General features: G+C 54.1%; 2 protein-coding genes across 16 annotated transcripts; one reads left to right on the forward strand and one right to left on the reverse strand.

The window, feature by feature from the left end:
• Positions 1-3668: 3668 nt before the first annotated feature.
• On the reverse strand, positions 3669-13004 carry CHRD (chordin). 9 transcript variants are annotated; one of them, XM_037024221.2, is made up of 23 exons: positions 12715-13004; positions 12398-12501; positions 11804-11933; positions 11542-11670; positions 11349-11448; positions 11140-11227; positions 10331-10472; positions 10082-10222; positions 9917-9999; positions 9693-9840; positions 9428-9534; positions 9185-9304; positions 8426-8582; positions 7735-7961; positions 7165-7278; positions 6578-6844; positions 6406-6499; positions 6226-6282; positions 5850-5953; positions 5292-5394; positions 4742-4896; positions 4474-4569; positions 3669-4133 (listed from the first exon to the last, which is right to left on the reverse strand). In XM_037024221.2, exons 1-23 carry the CDS (start codon positions 12860-12862, stop codon positions 4032-4034), a joined length of 2916 nt encoding a protein of 971 aa, XP_036880116.1. In that variant the 5' UTR covers positions 12863-13004; the 3' UTR covers positions 3669-4031. The 9 variants fall into 9 exon arrangements, 8 of the variants coding, with proteins under 8 accessions (XP_036880116.1, XP_036880118.1, XP_017512930.2 ...); XM_037024223.2 differs by having other exon boundaries at positions 3669-4130; positions 4474-4573; XM_017657441.3 differs by having other exon boundaries at positions 4474-4573.
• A 372-nt stretch (positions 13005-13376) lies between these two features.
• Positions 13377-20137, forward strand: THPO (thrombopoietin). 7 transcript variants are annotated; one of them, XM_073231986.1, is made up of 8 exons: positions 13377-15089; positions 16183-16302; positions 16398-16561; positions 16790-16917; positions 17212-17298; positions 18784-18951; positions 19199-19267; positions 19384-20137. In XM_073231986.1, exons 2-8 carry the CDS (start codon positions 16268-16270, stop codon positions 19765-19767), a joined length of 1035 nt encoding a protein of 344 aa, XP_073088087.1. In that variant the 5' UTR covers positions 13377-15089; positions 16183-16267; the 3' UTR covers positions 19768-20137. The 7 variants fall into 7 exon arrangements, with proteins under 7 accessions (XP_073088087.1, XP_073088089.1, XP_073088085.1 ...); XM_073231985.1 differs by having other exon boundaries at positions 13380-15089; positions 19187-19267; XM_073231987.1 differs by having other exon boundaries at positions 13381-15089; positions 19187-19267; positions 19832-20137.
• The last annotated feature ends 667 nt before the right edge of the window (positions 20138-20804 follow it).

The following is a 20804-nucleotide window of genomic DNA, read 5'->3' on the forward strand; positions in this document are numbered from 1 at the left end:
TGGAAAGTTAGGAGTCTGTCCCCACAGAAGGACCAGGGACTCAGCTAGGCACGGGGGACTCCAAAAGAGAAGGAAGAGGCCTGGTGTCTCACAGGAGGCTGTGTCTGAGCCAAGGAGCCAGCCTGGCCAAGTCAGGTGGCCAAGAAAAGACCATGAATGACTCCTCCCAAGGGACAGCTGGGGCCCTGGCCCACCAGAGTCAGCCCCACCGGCCAACCTCTGCTGCCCACAGAAGGATGAAACAAGCTTCCGGCCTGCCAAGCACTCATCGGTGAGTTGCTGAGGCCCCACTGGGGGACTCCAGTCAATTTGCTGAAAATCAAATCACTGAATGCCAATTCGTCAAGTTCTCTGAATTGGTGAAGCATTTTTCGAAATTCCTGGGTTTTTGCCTCCCCTCCCACTTTCATCATAAAGAGTCACGTTTCCCTTAAATGTAATCACCTACTTTCCTTACTGGTGCAGATTTACATGTGCTCCAGCTCCAGAGGTTATCATACATCACAACTCCTTCACAAGCGGTGACAGAGGTGCTGAGGGGCAGGAGTGGAGACAGAGATAGGGCTGTGGCTGGGCAACTTAGAAAACTAGCCAGTGATGTTTTAATAGCAGTTATCCAGGCATTGGAATTCTCTCTTTCTAACAAGTGTGTTTTTCTTTCTTTCTCACACATTTGTGCATTAACATAATTGTTCACAATGATATACTTCTATGATGAGCAAAAATAATTCTGGTAGCTCCCTTTGTTCATGTAAACATAGATAAAAGCCAAACAATGCTGTAAGGGATGGTGCCATTCTCAGAGAACTATAATCACTACACAGCCCCTAAGAATTCCTCCCCTGTTGTCATTTGCTTCTATTAAATTATAATTGACCTACAATGCTATCTTAGTTTCAGGTGCACAACCCTTTATCATCTTTAACAATGTATGTCTGGTATTCCTACGTGTGCTCTGCTCTTTTCCCTTCACACACTGTGTCTGACTACCTAAAGGCTGGTAAGCTAAATGTATCCCTTCCAACATGCCTGGTGAACTCCCTCCTTGTCCCAGTTTTATTCCTTAATGACATTTCCTCCTTCTGTCACTTTTGTTGTGCCAGAAGTGTCACACTTTTGTTTGTCTATTTCCCATTATTTTCTTGAAAGACTAAGGGTGCAATGCAATAAAACAGTTGTTTTGAAACGTTTCTGAAAGCAACCAACTCTTCTTTGGAATGCAGGCTTTCCAAGACGTGAAGCAGCCCACATGGCAGCGGAACAGACCCACTTCCGGCCAGCGCCTGGGCTGCTCCACTCTCCCCAGCTCACGTCTTCCTCTGCCTGAAGGCACCTTCACACGCCTGGGCAGGGACTGGGTTTGAAAAACATGTTCTTAAGTCCTTGTTGTAAATTATTCAAACACTTGCACAAACACTGCTCTGGTGACTTGGCCCAAAAGGTGGCTGCTAGCAGTGTCACTATGCGGTGGCTCCCTGTGGCTCTCATCACCGACATGCCAAAATCTGGATGTAGCATGTACAAGATGGCAAAGGGGTGTCACCACAGAATGCCTAAAGTGTGGTTCACAAGTAGAGATCGACGAGGTGGAGGACAGTATATGAAGGAGTTTTCTCTCCAAAAGACAAATGTATCAGAACCACCCCCACTTCCCCTCCAGCCAAACAGAGCCCCAGTGTCTTACCTTCCATCTCTTTCTGCTGGAGAAGCTCGGAGGCCCAATCAAACTATCCACAAAGTAGAAGGCCTGCCTGACCCAGGACTAGAGATCAGATTTTAAATCCTCTTAGCCTCTGTCCTGAGACACTAAAATACACTACCCAGGGAATGGGTTTCTCCTAGGGTTTTGTGGCAGTAGTGGTGGCCCTTAGGGGTTTTCTTGTTTGTTTTGTTTTGAAGAGAAAGGGCTCTCTGAGGTTGTGCGGTTGCCTGAAGGGTGATGGATGGGGTGCCCCCTTGAGGTCTCTGCTGGTCAGAGCTCCCAATTTGTCTGACCTGGATCTCTCACACACAGGGCAGGGCTGGACTTCCTTGGTCCTCATACCACCTCAAGGGGGCTGGGCAGGGGCTGGGGGCTGGTGTGCCTTGGTTGGAATGCAGGCTGTAATGGAAAAGATGTGTCAAGGACTTCTGTCTAAGGAGAGCAACTCTCTGCGTGGATCCAATAGCCGTTCATTCGCTGGCTTAGCTGACATCCAGCCATGCTGCTCCGAAGCCCTGCTGGATGACTGGTCAGGATCCGTGGGTAATGCCCTGCCTCCCAGAGCCCACTGAGTCACACTGCGGATGCTAACTGCCTCCGTCCCTCCTCTTGTCTTATGAGCATCAGTAGCAAACTCATGTTAAATGTAAGGATCCAAGCCCTTCCTCCCACTGAAATGCCTCACCAGGAGGGACAGTACTGTCAGCACATCCATTTCTGGACCAAATCCTCCATCACATGGCATCTGGCACTGTACTTGGTTCCCTGCATTTAGCCCCATGCCAATCCTGCAGCTTTTTCTTCCCTATCAGACCCTCACAATCCCTCTACTGACAACCAAGGTTCTGGGCCAAGTCCAGTTATCCCCATCCTTAGCATTCCAACCTGACCTCCCCACTCCCCCTTGCATTTAGCAGAATATCCCATATTGAAACTTATTGCCACCCTCCTCTGCAGATCTCTCCCTGATTTTCATATCAAACCAACTCTGGGAACCCTACTTCAGCTAGAGCGCCTTTCCAACTAATATGTGCCAGGCACCCTGCTGCATGATTCACATGTTCTCATCGAGTCCTCTGAGGGAGGAATCTGTTTTACAGAAAGGAAACCAGGACTTAGAGAGGTTAAATAACTTGGCTAGTTAACAGCAGAACTTGAACTCAGTGCTTCAGCTAATCATAATAATAACAGTAACATCTTACCGCACAGCAAACCTAACCCTAAGTCGGAAGGGAGTGATTTCCCTTTCTCACTACCCTCCTAGCTCATAAAATTCCATCCATTTTATTATTAACAATGCTTATACAGAGGTAGGTCTGCAGGTACAGATATGTGACAGCCCTCCGTGCTTACACTCTCGCTTCTCTGGAGCCTGTGAAGTCCGTGGCACGCCCAATTGCTGATGACTGGAATGGAGAGAAAGGGATGAGGGGCTTATCTTTTACTGTACACCACTTGGTCCCAAGATAAGCTCAGCCAAGAACTGGACCAGGGCTGACTCCAATCCGCTCTGATCCAGATTTTTCCCAGAACTGGTCCAGAACACAATTAGCTTCCAGAAAAGAAAAATAACAGTATAGCGTTTGCCTCACTTTACACAAAGCAAGTAGAGGTTGGTGACACTTTGCTTTACCTCTTTGGAGCAACTTCAAACACAGCATCCACAAAATGCCAGCCATGGGGAAGCCAGTGGAAACTAAACTTGTGTCTAAATCCTATTTCAGGCTGCCCAAGTTCTTGAGACTCCAGTCATCTCAAAGTCAGTCCCAAGCCCCTCTGCGGACCTAGGGCACCAGCCACTGCTACACCAACCTGCTCCCACTCCACGGCTCCTCCAGTTCATTCCTCCAGGCTCAAAGGAAAGTCCCTGTAGCCAGAGTGGCTCTCCCTCCCTTTCTCCTCTCAGACCCTCTCCACTGGGGCCCACACAGGTCCCTGGCCACAAAGAAACCACCTTTAGCCCAAAGACTGAAAAAAATGTTTTAATAAATACAAAAATCTCCAATAATGACTCTGCTCAGCTCAGGGGCAGCAGGAGAGAAGTGGGGGGGGAGGACCCTTGGTGCTGAGTGAGGATAAATTAAAAATCCCAACGCGCCGGTGACATTATGTACAGAAAGAAAGGGGCTGGGCTTCCAAAGCAGAGGCCAGAAGGAACAGGGCATGAGTTGTAGTGTCATGGCCTTGGTCTGCCCTGACTGCCCCTTCCCCTTGTGGAGCTGTGGTTCCCAGAGGTAGTGGGGGGAGGGAGAAGAGGCAGCAGAGAGGAGCCAAAGGCACTGAGTTTCCCATAGGCGAATGCAGGGTTCCTGGGCACCCACTTCTTCCCTCAGCCCGGCCCCCTCCTCTCAGCCATGCAGGCTTTGGGCAGCTCCCTAGGAGCCTCCAGCTTCTTTCTCCAGCTCTGGGGCTGTCCTGGTCTCTGGGGCTGCTGGAGACAGAAGGGAGCAGACTTTGGAGGGGAGAGAGGGACTGGGGTGGCACAGACAGCACAGCAGAGCGTCTCTGTTCTGGTCCCAGAAAGGTCAGAATTTTCTAAGCAAGTCAGCACACACCAGCTGTGTGGCCTTAGTCTAGTTGTCTGATTCCTCGACCTTCAGAAATCTCATTTGTGAAGAAAAGTGATCAGTAACAAGTCCACAAGGCTGCTGTCAGGAGGGCTGGAATGACACTCATGCTGACGGTGCCATCCCTGGCACCCCAGGGCCCCTTCCCTCCACAGGCACCCCACAGTGAGCCTGGGACTGCTTCCCTAGGATGCCCTCACTTACACCGCCGGGGTATGCAGTGGGAGCAGCAGCGATTCTCCTTCCCTGGACCGCACGACAGCAGCAGTGAGCAGTCATCCCGCTCACAGTGGGGCACCCCTGCCTGGTGCAGGACAGAGCAGATCCTGAGGGTCTGCAGAGGCACTGGGGCACAGCAGCCTGAAGCCTCTTTGGGGAAGCCTCCCTCAGGAGCCTGCCCTCCCTGGAAGGTCTCCCTGTTCCAGGTTGGACCCCCAATGCCCACATCACACAGGCACCCACCCCAACTCACCCCACATCTGCAGGTGATACAGCTCATCTCTCCAAACGGGGGCACCGAGGGGTGCCAGCTCTGGCTTTCTGGGAACCACTGCCCTGCAAAACGGCAGCCCCGGGGCCCATCGGCCTGCATGGGGTCCCCCATTTGGGAGTCAGCTCCTGAACCCACTATTGGAGGGGAGAAAGGGTTGGAAGGGGGAAAGACGTCAGCATATGTGAGCTCTGTGAAAGCCACCCAGGTTTTGTCTTTGAATCTCCAGCCCCTAGCTGTTCCTGACACTTAGTAGATGATAAATTTGGATGGATGGTTGGATGGATGGACAGACAGATGGATGGACTGACAGACAGATGGGCAGGACCTGGAATTCATAGCCCACTAATACATGCACATCCTTTCCACTGCATTTAGAGCCCTGGCTCTAGGCTAGGCACAGAGCAGTGCTCAGTAAATGCTGAGCCAGCTGAGGAGTCCCTCCCATCCACCCTCACCATGCATCCCCTCACCCAGGACCAGGCAGGGAAGGGCCTTATCTGCCCCAAGAGGCCTCAGCCCTACCCCTCACCTGGACACTGTTTGCAGCAATCAGTGGGGCTGGCGCGGACAGGCTGGGCGCAGGCCAGCCGGGGACACTGCACCTTCTCACAGTGCACCTCTCCAGTGCCCCCCTGCAGGATCCATTGAGTGAGGGGTGTCAGGAGGGAGGGAGGCACATAGCCTCCTGCTTCCTCTTTCTCCTTTCCCACACCTCAAATATCATATAACCATGGCCTTTTTCTTAGAGACCCTGGGCTGGTGCTTTATATGTCTGAACTCAGATTCTCATTGTAACCCTGCAAGGTAGGTGCTATAATATCTGCTTATAGGAAAAGAAAATAAGGCCCAGGGAGGTACAGAAAGTGCCCAGGATTACATGGAGCCAGAATTCACACCCAGGTCAGCCCTTGCCCTTTTCCTGTAGAAAACCAGCTCTCAAAGCCCAAATGACTTTTCTCATATTATTTTGATCCATGAGCCCTCCTCACCAAGGCGGGGCTTTCCTCTCCCAGCAGCCCACCTCTCCATCTCTGCAGGCTTGGCTGGGTTATAGCACTAGAGAAGATTGGGCAGCCCCCCCCCATACCTTGCAGGTGCAGACAGCACACTTAATTAAGCCAAATGGGGGAACGACAGGGTGCCACTGGGTACCCGCTGCCCGCCAGCTCCGGTCACCATCAAAATAGCAGCCTGGTGGGGGACAGTGCCCAGTTGCCATTAGTACTGAGCTCATTAGCTGGGCCCACAACCAAGGCTGGAGCCTCAAGCCAGTCCCACACTAGTCTAACCCCAGGGCCCATTCATGGGCCATAAATCTAATGAAGCCTATCAGGTGTCCCTTAGAGCCTGTGCCCCCCAGCCTCCCCCAACCCCTCATGTACACTCTCACCCTCCTGCCCCTTCCTGGTCCCAGGCAGCAGCTCTTCTGGATTCCCCACCCCTGAAACATACTTCCAGCTCACCCTCTCCAGGGTCCCTGCTTCTTGGCATCCCGGGCAGGCCTCTGACATCTTGTTTCTCTGTGGAGCCAAAGAAATAGTGAAGGCAGAGGGTGACCACCAACCCCCTCCTTCCTCCCCTAGAGGCCTCATCTCCCATCCGTGGACCCTCCATTACCCTCTCCATTCCTGCAGGGCACTCACCTGGGCACACAGGGCAGCACTGGTCTGGTGCCTGCACCGGGCTCAAGCAGCTGGATGGCGGGCACACCACAGGGTCACAAATCACAGTGCGTCTCTGCAGGGAGAGGCTGGGGATTGACTGGGACCCTTGTCCCAGAAACCAGGCCCCGGTGCACCCTTCCAGTATGCCTACCTGGCAGGTGCAGAGCGAGCAGAGTGGGTCATAGTTGGGTGCCCAGCGAGCCCCATGGGGGCGCTGCTGCCCCTCGAAGAAGCAGGTGTTGGAGTCTAGGGGCCGCCCAGAGCCGGATTTGGCTAGCGCAGGGGAGTCTGGGCCAAGCACAGCGGGCAGCCTGGGCAGCACGGCCACTGCATCTGGAGCCCCAGGTGCCCGCATCCCTTCTGCCCCTGTCCCAGCCAGGCGCAGGCCGCCCACCTCGCATTGGTTGGCAATGTGCACCTGGGATGAGAGTCAGGTTGAGGCAGTGACCCAGCTCCCCCTCCTGTCTTTACCAACAGCAGCCAGCCAGAAGAGACAGCCAGTTCCCTGAGCGCTCCTGTGCCCCAGAAGGGAAGCTATTAGCCACAGTGATCACCCCAGCTGTCAAGGACAAGGTGGGCTACTATCACCTACTTATGTACCTTGCCTGGCTTCATCCTCCAACCAGCCAGAAAGTGCGATACCACTATCCCACTCAGAGAGAGCAAGTGAGTAAGGCAAGAGCACACAGTGCCAGCCCAACCCTGAGCCCCCACCAGAGGCACACAACGCCTGCCTACCTGCCCTCGCAGCTCCCCTCGGGGGCTGCCCTTGGTGGTGATCAGCAGAGAGGCAGTGCCCTGCGCCAGGTGCCGCAGGAGCTCAGGCTCCAGGTCCTTCACCACACCCTGGGCCTGTGAGTAGACATGATGTGGAACAGGAGCAAGGCACTCTAGACTGAGCCTTCCATTCCCAATTTGCAGATGAAGAAACTGAGACCCAGGGAGGTTTAATAAGGTCCCCAGGATATCAAAGTTCATTAGTGATGGTGTGGAGATAGAAACCAGGTCTCTCTGACTCCAAGTCCGTGGGAACCCACCCTACTTCAGGGCGCTTGGTCCATCCCAACTACCCCTCTGGAGGTCCAGGATATTACATACTATCCATGGAATCCGCCCAGAGAGGGACACAGGAAAGAGACTGAATAATAAAAGGCTGAGTCAGATTCATACTCAGATCTAACTTCTGAGCCCATGCTAGCTCTGCCATAGCAGGCTGCCTGCTCTTTGCTTCCCCCACCACAGGTCCACATAGCCCTTCATGCTAAAACACAGGTCTTTTCCAAGCCTCCCCCACCATCACATCCTCACCTCTGGGCCATAGAATCCCTTCAGCAACCGCCGGGGACCTGGCATCCCAGGGGGCCCAAGGAGGTGAGCAGTGACGGTGCCCTGTTCTGAGCCACCTAGCCCAGCCAGCTGCACTTCATAATGCAGGTGACAGTGGGTATCCAGAGAGAGCCAGGCATGCCCTGCTGCCTGGCTCTGCACAGGGGGCAACACCAGGGCTCCTGCCAGGGGCACAGGTAGTGCTGGATCTAGGCAGAGAGGAGACATGAGAAAGCAGCCTAGAGCAGCCACTAAATCCTGGCATTCCCATCTCCCCCAGCACCAACTCTGGGAGCTAGCAGACACTGTCCACAGGCCCAGGGCTGAGGGAGCAGCAAGTTTGAAACCCCTGCACCATGGCAACAGGGAGCGTCCCTCGACAGGGCCACCCTATATATGAGGCAGGGTGGGGCCCTGGCACCCTGAACAACCACTACTGACAGGCATGGAGAAGTGCCAGGGAGGGGCCAGGGTGGGCAGGGGAGGGGTCCTAGGGGATGGGGTTATTAATGGCCATGGAGGAAGCCTGCTTCCTCCTTCTCCAGAAGCCAACCTAGAGCTCAGGAACAGAGAAAGACACCCCAGGCTCTGGCCCTCTGGCACACAGTCCCTCACATGCCCAAGTCACAGCTTAGAGGACACCAAAGGGCAGGCAGACCCCTGGGGCACTCACAATCATGGCGGGCACTGTGCCCGCTGTAGGGCAGGGCGGCCACGTGCCCCCGCAGCTCTCCATCAGGGAAGTCCTTCGTGCCCACATTCAGGAACAGCTCATTCTGCAGCAGCATATGAGCCCCTCGGGCACCCAGTCCAGGGCAGACACCCACGGCCTGGGGGGCAGGGAATGGTGAGCCCTAGCTGCCGCCTGCCAGGTCCCAGATAAACTCCTCCTCAGCTTTCACACAAGCCAAGATTCTGAAGCCTTTCTCTGTTTTGTGCCCCATTACACCCATACACACTCCCACACACCAGTCACACTGGATAACAACCTTGCAGGCCCAGGTTCAAGTCCCTTCTCTGCCACTGCCTACCTATGTAACAATCTTGAGGAGTTATTTAACCTCTTTAATCCCTTCACTTTGTCATCTATAAAATAGGTAGTATGAAAGCAAAAAAATATATAAGTAAGGCACCCAGTGCAGTATGTGGCACATAGAAAGGCTAAGTGGCAGCCATTGCTATCACATCAATTATTATATGATCTACTGCGCTGCTCTCCCTAACTCCTCCCATTTGACATGAGCTTGCTGAGGACAGAGACCACATCTGATTTTCTTTATTCTCCAGTTCCTAGCCTGAGTCTCACTAAAAATGTGTCAGTGAATCAATGTGTCAATGAGAGCTGAGCATCCCCGCTCATCCAACCTGGCTTCTCACAGTACCCGCCCTGTCAGCTCTGCGGCCAGGGCCCAGCTTCGCTGGAAGCACTTACCATGTGTCCTCCCAGCTGGAGTCCAGCCATATGGCACAGGACTGTACGCTGGTTCTTCCGCTGAGGCTTGGTCTCCAGCGTCATGGCTACCACCTCACTGCCTGTACCTACCACTTGCACCTGGTGGGCAGGTTGGAGAGGGCAAAACTGGAGTGGCGAAGAAGGTCTAGGGCCTGAAGCATTGCAGGCCAAAGCCACACCCTGCCCTGCTGTTTTCCCACCTCCTGCAGTTCCTGACCTTACCTGGTAGATCAGGGAGCCATTTCCTAGCAGTGTAAGGCTGGCTGAACCTGCTGCACCTGTCTGAACTGGCATCAGGGCATCAGCCCCACAAAGGACACTTTGCAGGACTGCAGAGGGGCAAGACAGGTTAAAGCAGGCTTCCTCCATGGCCATTAATAACCCCAGCCCCCAGGACCCCTCCCCTACCCACTCTGGTCCCTCCCTGGCACTTGTCCATGCCTCTCAGTAGTGGGTGCTCAGGGTGCCAGGGCCCACCCTGCCTTACCATCGCAGCTCTGCCTGGCAGTAATGTGTCCACTGATGCGCAGCCCTGGCCCACCTGCCCTCTCCAGGGCCATCTGCAGCTCCCCCAGCACAAGCCAGTCCATTTCCTGGGCTGTCAGGTTAGGCAACACCTCAGCGAAGCCTGGTTCCTGAGGACAGAGCAGGGTGTGGTGAGCTCAGCATGAGGCCAGAGCAGGTGGCAGAAAAGGCCAGACCCTCAACTACCTGGGCTGAGGTGTTGGCCTGGAGCTCTCGCAATAGCTGCCCCTGGTGTAGAATCTGTAGCTGCAAGGGAACCTGAACTGGTCCTGCAAAAGACAAGGATAGATACCTCTGAGAGATAGATGCTATCCCCACCTTCCTCACACACTCTTCCCCCATCCCACTTACCCCCACTCCTAGATTCCATCAGCCCGCGGAAGAGCAGCAAAAAGTGCAAGGAGTCCTCTGTGTCACTGAGAGTGAGCAGGGTGATGCCCCCTGCACCCTGCTGTGGGTGGCCTTCCAGGGTCAGGATGGCACTGAAGGTCTCTAGTGGAGGAAGGACCATGAGAGCCCATCAGGATGTTCCTTGCTCAGCGCACTCTATTCCTGAGCAGGCTCAGAGCTTCACATCCAGGGGCCATCTGCTCTCCTCACCTGCAGCCAGGGCCCGGTGCCGGAGGAGAGGCCCCCAGACTTCCCCAGAAGGGTGAGTGGGTGTCATCAGTGCCACATGCAGCTGTTCTGCCCTAAGGAGCCTCAAAGACAACCGAGGGACTGCCCGCCACACCCCACAGACCTGGAGAGAGAGACAAGAAGGCCTGCTCAAACAGTATTCAAGACAGGCCAGCTGAAGCCAACTCACAGACTCCAAGAAGGGACTAGCAGTTACCAAAGGAAGGGGTTTGGGAGGGAGGATGGAGAGGCAGGGAGAAGGGGATTAAGGGGCATTAGAATTAGCACACACAATATAGGTAGGTCACAGGGAAGGCAGTACAGCACAGAGAAGACAAGTAGTGACTCTGTAGCATCTTACTATACTGATGGACAGTGACTGCAATGGGGTGGGAGAGACAATAATATGGGTGAATATTGAAATCACAATGTTGCTCATGTGACACCTTCATAAGATTGTATATCAATGATACCTTAATTTAAACAAACAAAGACAGGCCAGCTGAGGCCCAGCATTGGTGAGGAAGAAATAGAGGAAAGGCCCTTCTAAAAAGCTTGAAAAGGGGCCTGGAGCCAGATGCTAGGGTTCAAATCCTGGCTCACTCACTTATTAGCTGTGTGACCTTGAGCAAATCACATTCTGCTACTGAGCCTCATCTGTAAAATGGGCACCATAATGTGGTGCCTTCTTCTCCCTGGGCTGCTGAGAGGACCAAAGGAGGCAATGAAGAGCATGCTTTCAGCACCCAGTGCCCAGACTGGATAAACACTCAAAAATGGCATCAGCTCACCAGGCCATCTTGGGTGAGGGCTGCAGGGTGTTCAAACAGGACACTGCCAGTGGAATCTGAGAAGCGGATTCGGGTAGGGCGGTCCAGCCTGGAAATGAGGTTTCCACTAGAACCACTCTGAGCCTGGGCCAGAAGCAGCCCCTCCAGCCTCTCCTAATTCTCCCTCCCCACTGCCAGGGGAGTCCTTCTCCCGCCTTCCCCTTTCTCACCGCTGGTAGGAGATGGAGAAACGCAGGCTAGAACGTAGCAGCGACACTCGCGCCCGAGCTACGGCCTGCGACCTCGGCCCTGTCAGCAGCGCCACGAAGTCTGCGAGGGGAGGAAGATGCCCCCTAGTGCCGTCACCCGCTGCGGTGGCCCGGACCCAAAGACGACCCCAGTCTCCGACCGGCTCCTGCTTACCTGTGTGGCCGTCCCCACGTGCCCGATCTTCAGCGCCTGGCTCCCCACGGTCGCTGTAGCTGCGGTGCTCCGGGTCCCGCGGGTACTCGAAGGCCGGGCCGGTCGGCTGCCTCTCGGGACCGCTGCGCTCTATGCGGGAGATAGGGGACACGGGCGTCAGCTGAGTACAGGGAGGGCCAGTTGGCTGCTCCATCGGCCCCATCCGGCTCAGGACTAAATATCGCCGCCTGCCGCCCTCCCGTCACTACGGAGCGGGCCTTACCCTGGGGGCAGGTCTGGCAGCAGTGCCCTGGCAGCTGGCGCGGCTGCCCACAGGCCAGGGTTGGGCAGTTGGGTTTGATGTTCTTGCAGCTGACCCTGCCAGGGCCCCTAGCGCGGCGACCCCACTGAGGCTGCTCGCAGAGAAGACGGGAAAACCAAGTGAGTACAAGACGTCAATCAGTAAGACCCAAGGGCCAGCAGGGCAGAGTCACCGGACCTGGGCCAAGTTGTTCCACGCACCGAGTCAGACCGCTCTGCTACTTACAAGCTGCATGACCCTAGGCAAGTTACTTAACTTCTCTGGGTCCTAGGGTCCCTATCTGGAAAATTGGGATAATAATAGTATCTAGCTAGGAGGGTTGTTTAAGTGAGAGACGACAAAGAGCCTGACACATAGTTGGCGATCAATAATAGTCAACACCTGAGATTTAAAGGGGGTCCTTCCTCAGCCCTTCCTCTGCCAAAAAATATTCCCAGTATCTGCAGACTCGCGTCTTTTTCTTCAGCAGCTCCGAGTCCACTCCGACGTCCGCCCCAGGACCCCAGCGCTCCGCCACCCGCGAGGGCCAGGGCCACGGCGGTTGGGCCCACTCACTGCCTCGCAGGCGCACAGCACGCAGCGCATCACCCCAAAGGGCTCCCCCAGGTCCGGGTGCCACGTCTCGTCCAAGGCATAGACCTTCCCGCCGAAGGAGCAGCCTGCAGGGATGGGCTTGGCTAGCGGCCGCTGTCCGGCTCCTGCGGTGTGCCCGCCCCGGGTGCCTGGGCAAGACGCGCTTTGCGGCCCCCTCCCACTCCTCCAGGCCGCCCGCCACGCTGAGCCACCTGCGCCCGGCGTCCCCTCCGGGCCGGTGCGGGCTTCTCTCCGGGTCGGGCTGCCCGCTGGCGCCTCTCCCCGGGGCGCCCACCTACCTGTCGCCCCCCGAATGGGCAGCGGCTCCTTCTCCGGCCGGATGGGCAACGCAAGGGGCTCGGGGCCGGCGCCGAGAGCCGGCCGAGAGCCGAGCAACAGCAGCCCAAGGAGCAACAGCGGGGCCGGCGGGGCCGGGAGGCTCGGCATGACGCGAACGGGACAGCTGGGGAGGCGGGAGGGAGGAGGGAGCAGGAGAGGGAGGAGGGAGGTGGGAGGAGGGCCGGGCCGGGGGCGGTACGGCGGGAGGGGGCCGGGGCCAGGGCCCGGGCAGTGCTGCGAGGGGCTCGTCGGGCAGCCTGAGTCGCTGCCGAGCCGGGCGGGGCGGGAGGAGCGGCCGGGAGGAGCGCGGGCGGACGGGCGCTGACCCGGGCCGTACGCGGCTCTAGTGCCCCGGCGCCGGCTCTGGCCCGTTTTATGCCCGGCGCCCGGCGCCCCGGCCGGGGGCCTCCTCCTCAGCAAACGGGGAGGCGGCGGCGGCTCGGCGAGGGGCCGGGCTGAGCCCGGGGGGTCCGGCCCAGCAGCAGCGGCCCGGATCACGAGTGGGGGAGGGGAGGGAGGGGCTGGGACCGGGCAGGGGAGGAGGGAGGGGCTGCAGGGGAAAGGGGAGCGGAGGAGGTAGGGGGAGGGGAGGGACCAGGGGGCGCGAGGAAGGGAGGAGTGGCGGGTCTGGAGCCCCCCGCTGCCGGCCGGCGGCCACAAGGCCGCTGGACCGGGAGGTGCTTGTCCAGCCCAGGACGAGAGCCCCAGGCCAGGGAGGGGCAGAGGCTGGGCCTGAGGCCTGAGCCGGCCACTGGGCTAGGGCTCGGTTCCTACCGGAAGGATGAAGACTTGCCTCAAGGATGACAACGGGCAGGAAAGGCCCATCAACTGATCTCCCCTGACTCTGGATCACAGCACCTCTCAAACCCCATCCCACCCACACTCACTGCCTAGCCTGTGTCCCTAGTTCTTCTCTGAGATCTCTACTTACGCTCCTGTTCTCATCAACAAGGACTTAGCCAGAAACGGGCAGTGGCTCCTTTGGAGCTGGTAACAGTTTCCCTCCCTGCTGTAACCTGTTCTCAGGCCCATCCAACCATCAGCATCCCCAACCTGACATGCATTCTCACCCTCTTCCTTCACCCAGGGGACCCGCTGCCTCTCCACCCCACCCCAGCCTCCTTTGTCTTGGTTTCCTTGTCATGACTGCCTCCCTCTCCCCTCCCACCCCCACACACCCACCATCTTCCCAACATCCCAGCACCCTCCTTCCTAATCTTGGGAGGCATCTCCTCTGGCTGAACTGGAGAATTCCGGGATCTAGGCCATACTCCTTAGCCGACAGCCCCATCCTTGGGAGGAGGAGCAGGAGAGAGCCTGAGGAAGAACTGGGGTGGAGGGGAGTGATGGAAACAATGTCAGGCCAGAAGGCCCCTGAGGACAGAGACTGTGGGGAGACTGGGATTGAGGGGAGAGTAAAGGAACCAGAGCCGGGGCCAAAGGAAGAGGGGGGCCAGCGAGAGGTATTTGCGGGGGAGGTTCAGCAGCTGTCTTTCCCAAGATAGGGACACATGGGCCTGGTTATTCCTCTTGTCATATGTGGAGTGGTAGGAGATGGAAGAGGGAGCAAGACAGGGCAAGCAAAGGCAGGTATGGGTACAGAAATTAGCAGGCTTAGCTGTCTGAGCCACTGGGCCCCAGCAGTGGGGCATCTGAGCACAGTGTAACCCAGCACACACCTCCTCACCTCACAGTCCTCCCAAACTGTCCAAACCTTTACCACTGACCCAATGACAGGATCATTCTCTAGAAGAGCAACACCCACATTACCATTAGGAAAGGGAGGATCAAACACAACCCCCAGGGAATTATAGGAGAGCAAAAGTCCTACTAAATTTTAGCAGGTGCAGTGTCCAGGGAAAAGAAATTAAGCAAGCCAGGAACTGAAAAACCCACTAATCTAAAACCAGACCTCTGTGCCTCTCCCCGAGGGACAAAAATGTCCTGCCAGATTCCTCCTGGAAAAACCTATCCCCCCAACTGCTGTCCTCCCCAGCCAGGTCCCAGGTTTCCCATCTCCTAGGAACAGATGGATCTCCCTATTCAGATCCTCCCTGTGGTGTATGTGGGTGGAGGAGCTGGGCTCCACTCATGGACCATGGTCCAGGCAGGGGCTCCAGGTCCAATGTGGGGGGGAGGAGAAGGCGTCACTTCCGGGGGCCCTTGCCAATGTCTGATGGTTCCCTGCTCTCTGATTGGATAGAAGTGGCCAGGGCAGGCGTGTGACCCCACTGCTGTGGAGGAGCTATGCCCCAACGCCACATGTCTTCCTACCCATCTGCTCCCCAGAGTGCTACCCGCTCTGCACCTGGGTCTAGGAACCCTTCTCTACCTGGTAAGTGGCAAGCAGGGTTTGGAGCTCAGTGAGGGTAGGAAGGACAGGAAAGAGGAATTGAGCTCTCAGCTGGGGGAGGGGCAGGCAAACTGGAACCTACAGGCACTGACCTTTGTCGAGAAGATTGTAGCCTTCCCAGAATGGGAGGAGCAGGACAGAGCAGGGATAGGGGGTGGGGTGCTGGGTTCTAAGGGACTGATCACAGACTTGGTAGAATATAGCACAGTCCTGGCTGGCCCTAAGGAAAGGGTACATGGGTCTAGAAAGGAAATAAGAGAGGAGGTGCATTTAGGGCTTCAGGAGCATAACACCAAGCTGAACATAGCCCAATCCCCATTCTAACCAGTCATTTCTAGTTAGCTTAAGATTCTGAATCTTGGGGCTGGGGAAGCTGGGTCAGGCAAGCCAGGGCCCAAAGGAGAGGGTAATGGGAGGAGGCTCATGCATGTTGACAGACCTACAGGAAATCCCAATATTGAATCAGGTGCAGGCCTCTTTGCACAACTTGTGAAAGAAGGAGGAAGCCATGTGGGGGGTCCTGTGAAGGTACCGGAATGGGTCTACAGAGGGGGCAGGGAGGAAGGTGCGGGCTATGAGACAAACATGGTGTCTAGGTGATGTAAGCCATGTAAGACAGGCGCCTCTCTCAAAAGTGGCCATTCTTGGGAAACTTGCCTTCAGCCCATCTCTTCACCTTGGACAAATAACCCAGTATTTCAGAACTTGGAGTGCAAAGAAAAACTCTAAGAGCTTTATATGTGGGGGCAAATGAAAGAACAAGAGGTTAATTTCTCCCACACCACCCTCTGTTAATCTCTCCATCACTGACCTCTAGTAGTTCAGTTTTCTTTTTGCCCAGTTCTCCCCCTCACCCCACTCCCCAATCTACTCCTTAACACATTGCACATGTTTGCTAGTTCCTCATCCTGACTCCATATGCCGTTTTCCAATCTCTTCTCCAGGCTTGTGGCACAATACTTCCATTCTCTATCCCCACCCCAGCTTCTCTCCAAACAGCTGAAGTTGCTCAAAAATTGGGGCCAATTAAGATGTGTGTGTGTGTACATATCCTATCCTGCTGCTCTCTCCGCAGGAGGCAGGAACGCAGAGACCCATTTCAGATTCACTGAGGAACCCTGACAAAGAGGAGACACCATGTGCTACAATCACAAGAAAACATGACAACAGTCAGAGTTTTAGCAATTCTAGGCTGGTCAGCATTGCAAGCCCTCCCAGCATCTGTTCCCCCAGCCAGGCAGCCTTTTCCTTGAAACTTGATTAAATGTTCATTATTCCTGTCATTTGCAGGATAGAACCCAGACCTTCTTCCTTGGCCCACCTGTGCCCCACCCAACTCTGCCCAGAAGTGCAAGAGCCTAAGCCGCCTCCATGGCCCCCGGAAGGATTCAGGGGAGAGGCCCCATACAGGGAGCCACTCCAAGCAGACAGCCCGGCCAGAATGGAGCGGACTGGTAAGAATGTACCTGAGGGACCTGGGGCCAAACCAGACCATGGTAGAAGGCAAGAGAAAGAAAATGTGCTTCAGGCAGGGAGGGCTGAGGAATCTCCCAGGAAGAAGGCATCTGAGCCACAGAGTACCTGATTTCAGGAATGGGTCCTAAATGGGAATTCTTGGACCTCCAACCAACAATGATTTCTTCCTTATCCACCCCTTTCACCCTCACCTCTCCTCATCTAAGAACTGCTCCTCGTGGTCATACTTCTCCTAACTTCAAGACTAACTCCATCTAGCCCGGCTCCTCCTGCCTGTGACCCCCGACTCCTAAATAAACTGCTTCGTGACTCACACGTCCTTCACAGCAGACTGGTGAGAATCCCCAAGCACTCTTCCTTCTGTCTAACTGGTAAGATACCCTCCCTCCCATCACTTTCTCTATCTGTGATCCAATCACTATTCTTCCAATATTGTCTTTGGTAAGACCACCACCTCCCCATCACCACTCCTTGACAAGGGTTATGATTTGCAATCAAATCCCCTTTTAAAAGCTCTAGTCTGCATATAGTACTCACAGAAACCTCTCCTGGTCATTGGGACACCGTACCCCTCTGTGTTTCAGCTCCTTTCTCCCCCACTCTCTTACCACCCAATCTTTTTCAACAGAGCCAGTGCCCAGACGTTAAGCCTTTGTCTACACCTGTCCTGCTGCCTGCTGTGGACTTCAGCTTAGGAGAATGGAAATCCCAGACAGTAAGAAAGCCATCCCTTCCATTCCCTTGCTTTCCCTAAGTCCTGTTTCCTACTGCTTTGTGTGGATTCTTAAAAATCCAGACCTCTCTAAAAATATCTCACCTTGAGCTTGGCCACCCTAACCTAATCCACATTCTACTATGACGATAGCCTCTGGATAAGATGATGGCTTACAGTCCGAGTATGCAAATAGATTCGAAGCTGAATACCATGAAAAGCTGGATAGAAGTCTATCATGGTCATGCCTTTGACCTATGCCATTCAACCTTAAGTTGGCATGAAGGGGTAAGATTGATGATCTATCATCCTCACATGACACAGAACTGGGAGACACAGCTAAAACAACAAAAAACAGAATCAAGATTAAAACTGATGAAACACTAAGTCAAATACAAGGTGAAATTTATATATATAATTCTACGTGTGTAAAATAACTGGTTGAAGTCCTATTCCAGCTTTCAGGTCACATCGCCCCTGCTTCCCTCATATAAACTTCTAGCCCTAGAGCCTATGAAAAAGATCTGGGAGGACTGAGTTGGCTCCTCCGAACTTAGGTTGTAACATTATTGAAGCTGCTATTTAAAAGCTAGTGATTCTAGGCAGTTTTAGATATGAGGCATCCACACTGTGGAAATATTCCTATGAAACTCCATTCTGAGTGGACTGCACTTAACAGTATTGGACTAAGTACTGGACATACTCCTCTAGACACATGCTAATTTATTCAGGGGGGACCATATTAAATTAGCATATGTTCAGAAGGAGGAAGCAACCTGAACAGTGAGAGGTTAGAAAACATGATATGTGAGGAATGGTTAAAAAAAAAAAAAAAAGCCCATGTGATTAGCTTGGAGAAAAGAGGTAGTCTTGTGGTATAGCACGAAGGGCTTTAGTCTGAAACTCAGGAAACCTACTGGGTGGGAGCATTCCTTGCAAGTCAGCTCTTCTACCCTCCAAATCCCTAGCATCCCCTTTCTTCCCTTGGGTCTTCTGGGATGACTGGGCCAGGACAGAGGGCAGTTCCTAGGGATCCCTCACAGCTCCTCATAGTTCTACTATTTATCAGTAAACCCCTTCACTTCATCTTTACAAACTTTATCATGGTCTCATCTCTACATTAAGTTTTTTAAAAATCATATGATTCTAGGATTTTGTGGCAGAAAGAGTAAATTTGCTGCACTAGAACAAAGGGATAAGAGCTGTCAGAGGGCATATTTCAGCATAATATAAGAGAAAAAGAGAACTTTTCTCACTGAAATTAAGTGTTAAGGCCAGGCTGGGTTACTGGACACTAGAGTTATTCCAGCAGAGGATGATGACCAATTGTTGGGAGACTGTGAAGGAATTCCTATGCTGGGTGAGGCTTTGGTCCTGTCCAATTCTCAGCTCCTATGATTCATTCTGCTGGCTACTCCTACAGGCTCTCCACCCGCTATTAGCAGGCCCTTTGAAGCAATCAGCTTCTCTCCTCCATCTCTTTCCCAGGAGCAGTCCAAGGCCCAGGACGTTCTAGGAGCAGCGACCCTTCTGCTGGAGGGTGTGATGGCAGCACGGGGACAAGTAGGACCCACTTGCCTCACATCCCTACTGGGACAGCTTTCTGGACAGATCCGCCTCCTCCTTGGAGCCCTGCAGGGCCTCCTTGGAATCCAGGTAGGTCCTCAGTCAAGAGAACTATAGAAATTGTCCTTTTCTGACTCAGTCCCCTTAGAAGACCTGAGGGGAGAAAGAATTCTAGGAATCTTGAGGGTAGAAGAGGTGACCTACCAAGGAGTACTCCCTCCCAACCATAAAGCCTGGGTGCTGATACTTTATCTTTTCCAAGTAGACAAGGGAGGCAGGATATCTGGCCCGGGTCTCTGGCCTCAGGCCCATCCTCTGCCCTCAGCTTCCTCCACAGGGCAGGACCACAGCTCACAAGGATCCCAATGCCATCTTCCTGAGCTTCCAACAGTTGCTCCGAGGAAAGGTGCGTTTCCTGCTGCTTGTGGTGGGGCCCACTCTCTGTGCCAAGCGGGCCCTCCCCACCACAGCTGGCCCAAGCAGTGCCTCTCTATTCCTCACACTACACAAGCTCCCAAACAGGACTTCTGGATTGTTGGAGACAGACACCAGTGTCCCAGCCAGAACTACTGGCTCTGGGCTTCTGAAGAGGCTGCAGAGATTCAGAGCCAAAATTCCTGGTCTGCTGAGCCAAACTGCCAGGTCCCTAGACCAAATCCCTGGACACCTGAACAGGACACATGGACCCTTGAATGGAACTCATGGACTCTTTCCTGGACCTTCACCCAGGGTCCTAGAAGCCCTGGACATTCCTCCAGGAACTTCAGACATGGGCTCCCTGCCACCCTACCTCCAGCCTGGATATTCTCCTTCCCCAAGCCATCCTCCTACTGGACAATACTCACTCTTCTCTTCTTTACCCACCTTGCCCACCCCCATGGTCCAGCTCCAACCCCAAGTTCCTGACCCCTCTGCTATCACACCCAGCTCCACCAGTCCTCTTCTAATTGCAGCCCACCCTCACTTCCAGAATCTTTCTCAGGAAGAGTAAGGCACTGCCAACATCAGGACTGTCTCCTATGTAAAATTCCCTTGCCCAAAGGAGAAGCCCTGGAAGACAACTGCAGCTGTACCAGATTTCCTGGTTTCACCTGAAACCCAGAGCCCTGGTAAAGAGGGACACCCAGGAAGAGAAAGGGATTGTTTTTCACTGTATATTATAAAACTTCAGAAGCTATTTTTTTAAGCTATCAATAACATTCACCAGAGTAGCTAATTATCTTTGGTCTATTTTCTGCACAAATTACTTGCTACAAAATACAACTTACTGATTTTCTATATGCTCTTATTCATATTCGTACAATAATTCTGCAAAGACCTAGACTGGCCTGGCCTCTAAACAGAGGCAAAGACTAACTTATGTCAGAAAACAGAAAAAAGAGCTTTGGTTTTCTGCCTAAAACCGAGGTTAGTGTCTTTACCCCCTTTGCCGTCATTCTCAATGGCACTCTGATCTTTTCTTAGGAGACGCTTACTCTTGAGAAATGAGTGAAAAGTTGTCTCTCAGAAAGGCTATCACTACAGAACAGATAACACTGAGCCCATATAAATAAAGAATAAATGAGAGCACCCAAAAGCTACTGAAATGCAAGGTAAAGATATTCTTCTCAGGGGGCAATAGATCTCCCCCTCCCCTATCCCCACCTCCCAAAAAAAGCTAACAGGAAGCCTTGGAAAGCCTCACACCCCAGGTAAGTTTGTGCAGACAGTTCAGTCAAGACAAAACCTGGATGTAGCAGCTGAGCAAACAGCCAGAGCTTCAGCCCCTCAGCAGGAAGCTTCACCAGGCACGGGTTCCTGCCTCCCTCCTGTGGAGGTCAGGGGGAAGTGCAGGAAGTGGCATGAGTCAGTCTCCTAGGGCACACACAGCAGGAGGGACAAGTACAAGTCAAGAACAAGTTGAACTCATTTTTCCAAATCCCAGAAGCGCATAGTATCTAAAA

The sequence above is a fragment of the Manis javanica genome, chromosome 3, assembly GCF_040802235.1.
Source record: "Manis javanica isolate MJ-LG chromosome 3, MJ_LKY, whole genome shotgun sequence".
NCBI lineage: Eukaryota > Metazoa > Chordata > Mammalia > Pholidota > Manidae > Manis > Manis javanica.